Genomic DNA, 12,008 nt, shown 5'->3' with positions numbered 1-12,008 from the left:
CTAGGGATCATTCTATTATATTGCATAGATATCTTTGAAGTTTGCCAGGAAACATGATTTTTCTAGTTTCCTTACTGTACAGGACTCATAAAAACATTGAAGTTGACATTGGTTATTTGCAAGGAGTGTGGAAGATATGCTCCTTCCATTTGCTGCGAACATATTCTTACTGCCATTCTGCTCTCCCTGTGCACAGCTACAGGTCATCCAATATTCTCTTGCACTGTCGCACTGTACTTCATAACTGTTATCGAAGGGCAGTCAGTGTACAGTACTCACGGATTGAAATAGGACATTCGGAGCGCGTGGCCGTCGCTTCATGGAGCGCCGCCCGTAGACGCTCATGGAACCAAGGTGGTGCATTGTGGTATGGCGCGAGAGGGAGAACATCTACAAAGCAGAATTGTTCCTTCCAGTAGCCAATGAGCCGGCCTGTGGTTTACCACATGCCTGCGTGGCACTGCAAGGCTAGCGCTCCGAATGTCCTATTTCAATCCGTGAGTACTGTACATGTTGCAAAGTGTAGTTATTGGTATTAAGTGTTTGAAAACATTGTATGTATATTAGGTGCAGCCAAATTGGTGGCTCTGATTACTTAAGTAATGGTGCCATGATTGTGGGAAGTGTTAAATCATTGAGATCATGAAAAATATCTTCATGCATTGTCAGGTTTCTTTGTATGAATCTGACCCCATAGGCTTGGATTTGGGCTGCTCTGTTATTAAACAAGCATCACGTTCTAGGCACAGTTGTCCACACACTTGTCTAGAGCGCTCGAACAGCGCACTGGGCAGTATACTTGTGTCATTTACGAGTGGCTTAGGGCTCGAAAAAAGACCTTATCGTGCATGTACATTCTCATGGATGGCGTTTAACTCCTCATGTCTTTAAAAGCTGCATCGAGCCTGCCAGGCAAGGGTGATTGTCAATAATGCATTACACAGTGTGCCGTTGGAGCTTTCTAGGCAAATGTGTGGTGAACTGTGCATTCAGAATGCAACTAAAGCTGTGGAGATATGCACTGGATACTTGAACAGTGCGTGTACCCGCTGGGAAAGCAGTGCATACTGGAACTTTCTTTGCCTGCATCTTCTGTGTAATTCAAGTTCCCATAAATGTTTTAGTATGTAACATTTCTTTTTCCTTGTATTTTATTTTTATTTGCCATGCAAGTCTCAGCCACGTGCACTCGAGCTGTGAGACAAAATATAGCCACTTTGCATTTATTTGCATTTCTTGTGTATTTTGTTATTTTACACAACACATTTGCTTGCTTCTTTTTGTGTTGCAGCTTTATTATGCTTGCCCATACACGCTACCTGCAGAGAGTGCATTTTGAATTCACTGCTAATTTTTTGTTATATCCTACAGTGTAGTTGTGATAAACAATTGTATTCTAGCACAGTGCAGTGCACGGTGTGCTATAGTGATTCGTCATATTCAGGCAACACATGTCAGAATACACCTTCCATGGTACAGACAGGGTGCATAACATAGACTTCTTTCTCAGCTTCTTGTCTTTACTTATAGGGTAGAAAAAAGGAAGATTCTTTTATTAAGGCTAGGCACCCCGACATGTGAGAGGAACTGCCTAGGATTGGATGCTAGGCACTAGTCAGAGACAAGTGTCAGAAGTACTTACTGTTGAGTTAGTTGGTTCATAATAAATGCGCAATTCAGATTTATTGCAAGTGTCAGAGTTCCTTGAATTGCTTGTTTACGACAGCTATAGCTCTGTTAATAACGAATATATTTGCAGGAAGATGTTGTGGGGACGTGATTTTTGCGTAATACCTAAGAGCAGTGGGGTGTAACAAAATTTTGTTACTACAGGATAATCAGGGGTTCTTGAGCTTTTGCTGTTAAGGCTCTTGCATATCTTCTGAGGACAATTGCCTCTAGTTTTAAAACTGTATGTGACATTCCTTGCATGCAGTTTGTGGGCGGGCGGCACTTCTACCTGCCAGCGGTGCGAGCCCTGCGGCACGGCATGGCCAACATGGATGTGTTAGTGATGCTGGCAACTAACGTGTCCTACCTGTACAGCGTCGTCATCCTACTCTACTTCGTGGCCACGGGGGCCGACCACAGTCCAACCACATTTTTTGACACTGTGCCCATGCTCATAATTTTTCTTTGTTTGGGCCGCTGGCTTGAGCATCTGGCCAAGGTATGTAGTAAGTTGTGATATTGTGATCATTGGGGCACAGTTCTGGAAAGCTTGTGGCTTTTAGAGCTTGATGAGAGTGACTTGTTAGGCAACAAGGTTTGTGTGCTACACCTCTGTCACCTGGCCCAGAAGCTGTTCATTGTACAGCAAACTTATGATGCATTGCTCTTAATTTTTTATTCTATGCTTCTCTATATATACCCTCTTAACAAGAGAATTTTTAGTGTTACCTATTATTAGCTTGTCCCCAGTTTCGTGCCATCGTCGGCATCCGCATTGTCACCTGCCTCAGTTGGCGGGTGCAAAAGTAGAGAGAGGGAAATCACCCTCTCCACTTTAAGAGGACAAGAAGAATAGGGAAAGTGGGAGGTTATGGGTGGAAAAGTGGAGAGGGGGATTTGAGGAAATGGGAGAGGGAAGATGGTGGGAGGCGATCGGTGGCCTAGCGGCTTGAGCTTCCTCCTGTGCTGCTGGAGGTGGTTGGTTCGAAACCAAACGCCTGACAAGGGTAGATACAAGTGTCCCCCAGCCCAGTGCCCAGCTTCTTTCTTTGCTGTTACACCACGGCTAATGCTCAAACATTCACGTTAAAAACTTGTAACCATCCTGTGATTTTTTTTCGTCTTTATTGTCCACTATTCCATGGCAAGTTTTTTCACCGGAAATGAACTTAACAGTTTATTACTTTATTCAAATGGAACCAGCTTTCTGTTTTCTTAGAAGTTAGAAGTCACAATATTTTCATCCTCACATGTTGAGATCACATTCTGTTGTTCCTAACTCGTTTTTCTTAGTGTAGTAGATCCTTTACAATGGTGCGGTGTCCAAGTGAACACAGGCTTGTTTGGCATCGTCAAACTTTCTTTGCCTATGTCGTCATCTTATGAGGGGATCTCACTATTTAAAGAATAAGTAAAAGCTCGTGAATTTGACCGCTGTTAATTCAGAAATCTGGATAATTCGAACTGCCGGCTTGTTCCTGGCCAGCGCTCATGTAAGTCTATGGTGTCGGATTTGTCGGATTCTCACTAATTTGTGCACTACTGGTTTCGCACCGGCTAATTCGATCAAGCTCCCGAAGGGAGGCCATGTTCAGGTATGACCGGTGCATCAAGAGATCGTCGAAAGTGCCATACTCAAAACCTGAATTCCATGCATCAGAGTCGCTCGCGGCCCGCGCACTTCTGACAACAGTGTGCAACGGCAGAGGTGACAATGAATGGGCGGCCTCGTCTTCTAGAACAGTCTGAGCGCTTAGTTTCGGTTTCACTTTTCTGAGCTTTGCACCAGCTCACAGCGATGGCAGCTCGACTAGCCGCCATCAGCCAGCCAACCAACATTTCAGATGCCATTTTCTTCTTTCTTCCCCCCATTTCTTTTTTTTCTCCTCCCCGCCTCAGTGCCACTCAGCATTTCTTTCACTTCCGTCCATGTGGTTCTATTTTTCCAGTGCACAGAAACTGTGCGCTCGTCACATGCTGTTCACTGTCTGTGCACTGAAGCCTCCTCACACGCAACGGTGCCGCTTGTGATTGGTGTAATGCAGTAGTGGTGGAGCTCCACATCATTGCACCGTGAAGGATGTAGGAGGACCTTACGATTTTGGAGCAGTTCTGCTTCGATGCTCCGTATAGTATGCATGATAAAGCACTGATGGAAATGGGAAATATAGTCATTGCTGCACTATTCTCATTTAAAATTCATGCAACCATTGTCCAGTCTTTCACAAAATAAATTTACTCTGGTGCAGGTAGTTCTTGACAGTTTTTTCGGGGTAATTTGAGCTTTCAGATAATCCATACATTTTTTCCAGTCCCTTGAAGCTTGCATTAACAAGCTTCTACTGCAGTACATATTGATATCGGAGTCATCATTTTCCTCAAGCAGTGCTTTGATTTTTGCGTCCATCAAAAACTTGAACTGCTTCCTTGACATCCTCTGTGCAATAACGATTATATCCCACCACCTGTTGCAGCAAATAATCAGAACTACAATTATTTAAATGTGCTTCATGTTAATATCTGCAGGTGACAGTAGTCAGATAATCAGTGTGCCCTGCATGCTAAAATAAGGAGAGTTGTGTCTTAAGATGTGGCTTCGCTCCACAGCTAAGGGGCTAAGCCACATGTGGATGTTTTTGCTGACTCTAGGTCTTAGTAATGAAATGTCTGCTTGCTTGCATGTGATAGGATAGCAGAATGGGCATGTAGATTAACATGATTGTGAGTATACCTACAGGAATTTATGTGCTTTTAATATATTCTGAATCATAATAATAGTATTGGAGCTTTACGTGCCAAAGCAGCACTATGGGCTATTAGGTGTGCTGTAGAATAGGGCTTTGGATTTATTTTGACTACTTTGTGTTTTCATAATGTGCTCCAAGCTCTCGGCACGTGTGCATTGTTGCATTTCGCCATCACCAAAATGGAGCCACTGCAGCTTCGATCAAACCCATGATCTCGTGCTTAGTAGTCAAAACATAAGAGCCATTGAGTCACTGCAGCAGATAGTTTCTGAATGCACATGCTTATTGCTTACATTTAGCACATTACTTCTGAATGCAGCGTTAAAAAAATTTGTATTCTATGCATCTGACCAATCGCTTTATAGCATAACCTTATTTCTTAAAGGTGCACTAAAGAGGAATCAGAACTCGTCTTTTTGCCACGTGAATTCGATCTACCTGTTCCGAGCATTCTTAGAAACTTCGAATTATTGTCCTGTGCAGCTGATTTCTTTAATTTAAATCAGATTGAACGTCCCGGCTCCCGCCTTTTTTTGAACTCAACGCTGAAGGTAGAGGAGTCAATCAGCGCGCGAAGTGCCTTTCAGCCAGTCCCGTGGCAGCTTCGCTTTCGCTTTTATTTTGTTTTTTAGGTTTCTGTGAATAAATAGTTTCAGTTGCAGGCAACATAGCTGCAAATTAGGCCCACGGATATAAAAATACGCGTGAACTCTGATTTACATATCACTCTGCCGATGGCAAAGTGGCAAGCCACCACGGGAGGGGCTGAAAGGCTCGCCATGTGTTGACTTCACCTACCTTTAGCGTTGAGTTAAAAAAGGTGGGAGGCGTGATGTTTAATAAGATTTAATTTAGGGAAATCGGCCGCACAGGACAATAATTCTAAGTTTCTAAAAATGCTTGGAACCTGTAGATTGAGTTCCTCCGGTAAAAAGACCTGTTCAGTTTCTTCTTTAGTGCACCTTTAACTTTATTGACTGTTGTAGTTCTGGTGGCATATTTCTATTTCTATTGTTTATTTTCTATCAATTGCAGAGACATACTTCAGATGCATTGACAAAGCTTATATCATTGCAAGCCACTGAAGCTACTTTGCTAATGGTAAATGATGATGGCGAGGTGGTGTCCGAGCAGAAAATTGATGCCAGTCTCATACAGAGGAACGACACAATAAAGGTAAGGTTTAAAGCATCATGAGGCTTTCTTAAGCCAGAAAACTTATGGGAGTGTTTATGCCACGTATGGTTGGATATCTAGTACAGCATATTAATGCATGCTGATTGGTTAAGCTTTGTTATGAACACGTCTAAAGTAGCTTTCTTAAGCCAGAAACTTTATGGGAGTGTTTATGCCATGCATGGTTGGATATCTAGTACAGTGTATTAATGCATGCTAATTGGTTAAGCTTTGTTATTAACACATGTAAATTAGCTGAACACATGTAAAGTAGCTGTCTGATGTTGTATGTACAAATTGTGCCAAGAATTCATTGGTTTCAGTGCATAAGTTCTGAATGCTCATTTAGTTGTGTGGTGGAGCACTTGTGATATCCCTAAGGCTGTTCTCTATGTAGTAAAAGGCAATGTACCCCTTACTGTTAACCCCTTAAGGGCTCATTAAAAAGGAAATGCCAAAATGGCACATTATTTTATGACGTGAAATAGTTCAATAACATGCCTAAACCCCAAAATACTTGTGATAACATTTATGGCAGAGAATGATGTTTTATTAGCCATGATATATTGTCCACTCTTGGAACTTCAGAAAGAAAGGGCTGGTTTTAAATAGCAGCATACAAAACGCAATTCCGGTGAACCCTTGAATTCAACCCGGAAATATTCAAGCTGGAAATATTGTTGAGGTCTGTGTGATACGGTATGCGGGGAGTGGCAATTGTCTCATCAAGGCTTTCTTTGTCTTCAGACTCAGTGTCATTTAGAGTTTCATCACTATCTTCTTTACTTGAAGAATAAAATCTGAACTCGATATCCTCATCGCTTGCATTATCATCCTCTGATGGATAACACTCTTCCCCACTGTAACGCCGTACAGATGATGCCACATTTGTTCGAAAGCATGGGAAAAATCTTTCTTGTTAATAGGGTGAGCCTCAACACCCAAGGAACACCTCCTGCCATCTAGTGTGAAAACTCTCAGTCAAGTAAAAGCGCAGATGAAAGAATGAGTGCTGCCTTCTATTATTTCAATATAAAAACACCATTTGACGAGCACAGCTGGTCGAAAGCCATTGAAAAAGCAGCGAAACACCCATGACGAGGTGAGCGCGTCATAAGCGAAAAAGAGTTGATCGCTCATGACAAACTAAGGTCGTCCCCTTAAGGGGTTATATAAATCTGATCAGTGGCTTTTTACATGCCACAGCTCTCTTTGGTTATGAGGCATGGGTGTAGTGGAAGGCTGCAGGTTAATTTTTACCACTGGAGGTTTTTTAACATGCGCATTGGTATTTGAACATTTTGCCTTTCAGTCAGGGACATCTGAAGCCACAGGAGCATTGCTGCAGGCACAAGGCTTAGCAGCTACTTGGATGTTGTTACAGTGGCCTGCTCGCATCTAACACATGGAGTGCCTTTTGTGTGTTGGCTCTTGAATTGTTCTGTACTGAGCTTAAAAGATTGCTATTGTGCAGACCCTTTGCAGCAAAGTGAAGCCTGATTGTGTTCCGCCGGGTGCTAATGTTTGACAGTTGCCATAAGCTGTTTCCGTGCTGACAATGCACTTTTTGGCACCTTATGAACAAACCGCTTATACAGTCAAACCTCGTTAATTCAACCCCCCCCCCCCCCGTTTATTCGGAAATTCGGAAACCAAGATTCTGGGGTTTTGGAAAAAACCTTCATCACAAAGGACAGCAGTGAAGGTACTCCTGAAGCTCTTAAAGGACTCAGGGTTGAGTTCCCGACTATAAACTTGAACCTTTAAGTGTGCACCCTCGACAGACACGTGAAAAACTCATTTCTTTGCCGCTCTTTCTTTCCTTTTTTTCCCTATTTTCTCCTCCCCATGTGTAGGGTAGCCTACTGGGCATCGCCTGGTTAACCTCCCTGCCTTTCTGTCCTTCTGTTTCTCTCTCTCTCGGCCTCCCTGCTCCCTCCTATAAAAAATGTACATAAGTCAATGGCACCACACACTCGTTAATTCGGAGTGAAATCGCGTGCACGCACCAGTTAATTCTGACTGAAGACATGCCAGAAACGGCGCTGAAGTCAGTTTTCGAAGCACGTATCACTACTGTCATCATCCAGAAACCAGTGCCGGGCTGGAAACCATCTTCCATTCCAAAAGTGAAAACGTACGAGGGGCAGTGCTGCTACAGTAAAACCTCGTTTATTCGGCTCTCGTTATTCATAAATTCGGACTGCCACTGTAGTCCCGCTAAACGCCCATGCAAGTCTATGCCGTGGGAAGCTCATTTATTTAGACGCCGTGGGGTTCGCATCGGTCAATTCGGATGGGCCCCCGAAGGGGCGCCGTGTTGAGTTATCATGTGCTTGACAAGTGATCGTCCAGATATTCGTCCACAGGCCTGAAACGCATATTTCATTGTCTCCCGCGCCCCTCTGATCTGCGTGCAAAGGCAGGCGTGTTGACGGTCGGCAGGTTCCCGTCAATAGGCCGAGAGAGAGTCTGGCGCATAGTTTTGTTTTCGGAGCTTTGCCGCCAGTCATCGCCAGCCTGTGGCGACGGTGGCTATCGGCTGCACATATCAGAGAGCCAGCCAAGCCGCACACCGTCTGGTACGATGATTGCCTTGTTGCTGATCTTTTTAGCGCGATAGCGTTAAGGGCCCCGTGCCACAGAAAAGCCGGTGTCGTCATCAGCTCCGGCGGTGTTGGCCGTGAGTGAAAAATTTCAAAAGCATTAATAAATAGTAGGAAATTGGTCGAGTTGGGGAATCGAACCAGGGCCTCCGGAGTGCGAGACGAACATGCTAAACACTCCGCCATGCTCGATGATTTGGAATGAACAAAGGCGCGTCTAGTGAATACGGTGTTGTCTTAGAAAGATGCATTAGAGACATGTACTCCGGTGTATGTTAGTAATTATGAGCATGAAAATTACAGGCGTCGCAGTTATGCGAGTAGCACAGTACGTTTCCGCTACTTTTCCTCTTCGCTTGGCGCGCACGTAGCGCCATCAGGCAGTGCCCACGAAAACCACTACCTCCCTCCTCGCAATGTACGTCACTGCCCCAACAGATAGCGCGCGACGGCAACGCTTCCCACTCATCTCGTTCGGGTGCAGTGGGGTTGTGCGGGGATGCAGGAATCACGCGGTGAGCAGCGAACAACGCAGCACACATCCATGGCGTGTTCACCACGAAGCTTGCGGCTTGCTGCCCGTTCGTTCGGCGCAGAAGCTGTGCTGTCGTTCGTGGCATCTAGTTCGTCGAGAGTGATGTGCCGGCGAGCTACGACTGCAACTTGAGTCCCGCACGTTTCAGCGGTATGAGGACTCTCAGGGATCTATGAATGTAGAGAATGACCTTCTGCATATATGGGAATTAACCCATTACGCTATCGCGTCATACCCTCAAGGCGGAGCTTGAGTGTCCCCTCCAATTTTTTGTTTCTTTTCTAAAGCATCTTGCCACTCCGGCGCCTGTGCGCACTTCCCTTGCTTCCGTCCGCATGGTATTTCCATGCTTCCAGCGCGCCGGAAGTCCACGCTCGTCATGTGCTGTTTGCCGTTTTTGCGGTGAAACCTCCTCACATGCGATGTCACACACAAAGAAGCTCTATCGCTGCTGTTTTGGACACTGAAAGAAGCTGCAGAGAACCTTGCCATTGTGGAGCAGTTCTGCTTCCGCCACTCCTGATAGCGTGCACAAATTTTAAAAATTTGATGGAACTGCGAGAAATCGCTGTTGTCGTGCAGTTTTCGCCTTAAAAGCAGACAATTGCCTAGGTTCCCACAAAATAATTTTCGCTTTCACACGAACGGTTTTGGCAGTTTTTGGGGGCCATTCGATAATTCAACATCTTGGATAATTTGGACGCTTTTTCCCCTCCCTTGAAGTCCGAATTAATGAGGTTTTACATCGATCCCAGATAAGCTGGTCTCAGAGGGGATCGCAAAACAGTTCAACAATTCGGCATATACGAAAGATGCAAATAGATAAGCCTGTCTGTAAACTAGACGTAAGAATTTGGCGCAGCTATACGAGACGAGTTGCACAACCTACAAGTCACACCCTCGCTGTGCGGCAAAAATTCTTGTACCATGGCGGCATGGTCTTATTTGGCACAATAGTTAAAAACAGCTAGTGAACTGCAGAAGTGCTCAAACCTAGTGGTTTGAGCATCTGCATCATATGCAGGAGGTGTGCATGGGTTCGATCCCCAGTGCCGCCGGGTACACTCGGTTTCCATTGGGTACAAGCTTTCTTTTGGCCTGGTACTAGACTTCCCCAGGGGGAAGTGCTAACATCGCCTATGCCAAGCAGGTGCGTGCCTGCTGTCTGGGGACATGCCTGCTGCTTTTCACGCCATCAACGCTGCACTTAATCTGCTTTATTAAAGACCAGTGCGCGTCTTCTCGCTTGTGGGCATAGAAGATGCTAACACTGCCCTTAATTATTGTCCTGGAGTCAGGTCCTGCTGCCATTGTGTAAGAATTCTTGTCACACAGGGAAGCTGACCTGTACGTTTTGCAACTCGTCTCTAGCGGCGCGCTTCCTACGGCAAGGTGCCGTTAGGCCTAGGCCTGACAGTCCACTTAGACTAGGCCTCAGCGGGCTGTGTTTTGGAATTAGTCGTCGTCTATCGGAAGAGATCTGATTTTGTTACCAGTGCACTATAGTTACAATAACAGCTTGTTAAAATTAAGGCACGGCAGGTTTCCACGACGCCTTCAGCAACAAAGCTAGCCAGGCGCAAGAACCGCCGGAAGCCTTCTGTCAGCTAGATCGTCTTCACCGCATGCAAAGAGGAGTTCTAACGCCAGTTTCTTCACATGACAGCGGCAGCTGTGTCGCATGGAAAATGGGTACGCCACACGACGGCTACGCCCAAGGCTACACAGCCGACAAGGTTGCAGTTCGTCATATCCGAAGACACTCAGCGAGGCGGCTGTGTGCGCATAAACTGGTTGCGAGGGAGTACCTAGTTAGGAGGAGCGTCACCTGCAGCTGTGCCGTTTAATAGAATGTTCTGCTAAACAGGCGTTCAATAAACACAAACGCTAGCGACGCGGTTGTGTGCGCGTTAAGTGATTGCGGGAAAGTAGTTAGAAGTGCCACCTGCAGTGGTGCAGAGTGTCGTTCGATATATCGAATGTTCAGCTAAACGGGTGCTCAATGAACATGAACGCTACCGCTATACTTTTGCATAGGATTTTTAAGGGGATGTTATGGCTGTTCGATATAACCAGTAATGCAGTATATCCATGTTCAATATAGCCGGGATCAACTGAATGCGGAGGAATTACTGTGGTTTCAATTCTTTTTTTTTTAATTTTTGGTGTTTGAAAAGTGGTGAATATTTTTTTTTAAAATGTGCAGGCAAAGGGTGACCAGTTATTAAACATAATATTCTCTTATCCAATATGCTTAATAGCTAATGCTGTATGGGAATGACTGACTGACTAAATCCTTTATTAAGCTCATATTTGTGGTCTGTTGGTTGCCAGTCACACCGGGTTAGGGAAGAGGAAAGGGGACCTGGGTGGGGCATCACAATCCAATCTAACCTCTTGTAAACATAAGATTCTTGTAAGAATCACCACCGCTCACTACAAGCCCTCCTGTTCACTTTCACTGCATGTGCCCTTGTTTTGAAGTCATGTTAGAAAGTATCCGACCCCCCTTTTTTTGTCGCTGTACTTTGTGCATGGAGCATTATGTATGAATGTGGTGTAAATAGGCACATATATTTGCAAGTGTTCTGTCAAGAAGCTGAACTGACCAGTGTAACTGTCACACTTACTGTCACATCTCCCTGTAATTGTCACGTCTTGGCACACCTATGAAGCTTTGTCTGTATATTGTGTTTAGTAATGTTTTGTAAGGGTCTCTTTGAAGGCAGTTTACCATGCTGCCTGTTGCACCTTTGCTGAACTTTTAGAGTGAAACCTCGATTTAGTGGACAGACAAAAAAATTGTAAAATAGTTCGATACAGCCAAAATTTGCAATATAAAATTTCATCAGGTATTCTCCCAATAGTGGTAAAATTCAGTCAGTGAAGGGACGCAATTCACGCGGTTCTTACTAGAGAAATGGAAAGATGTTTTCCCGGGTTTCAGCGGCATTTAGAAGGCACTCGCGACTATTCCGGAGACCACAAAAAAAAAAAAAGTGCGTTAGGTTGTTTTTGACGCGCAGCACCGCGAGCACAGGTTAAGCGCCAGCTTCAGTGGCTTCCCTGCATCACAGCCGTGTCGCGTGAAAAACGGTAAGGCAGAGCTAAAGCTGTCGCCGTTTTCACCAGCTCCACGACAGCCGACATAAGGCAGGGTTACCGTAAGCCTACAGCCACCAGCGCTGCTGCTTCCAGGGTGCTGTCGATGAATGCCAGAGGTGTGGATGCATGCTGGCTGGCAAACTACAACCCTATATGCTGCTGTTGGCG

The 12,008-nt window shown here is 45.1% G+C and overlaps 1 protein-coding gene across 1 annotated transcript in view; it reads left to right on the top strand.

The window, feature by feature from the left end:
* Nucleotides 1-12,008, top strand: part of LOC144114999 (copper-transporting ATPase 2-like) — a 92,924-nt gene that overhangs the window by 25,804 nt on the left and 55,112 nt on the right. The window contains exons 9-10 of the mRNA XM_077649110.1: nt 1,937-2,170; nt 5,454-5,594. Of these exons, the coding sequence (XP_077505236.1) occupies nt 1,937-2,170; nt 5,454-5,594 (375 nt within the window). The remainder of the gene's footprint in view (nt 1-1,936; nt 2,171-5,453; nt 5,595-12,008) is intronic.

Source organism: Amblyomma americanum, chromosome 1 (assembly GCF_052857255.1).
Source record: "Amblyomma americanum isolate KBUSLIRL-KWMA chromosome 1, ASM5285725v1, whole genome shotgun sequence".
Lineage (NCBI taxonomy): Eukaryota > Metazoa > Arthropoda > Arachnida > Ixodida > Ixodidae > Amblyomma > Amblyomma americanum.
This window is presented reverse-complemented; position numbering and strand designations above follow the sequence as displayed.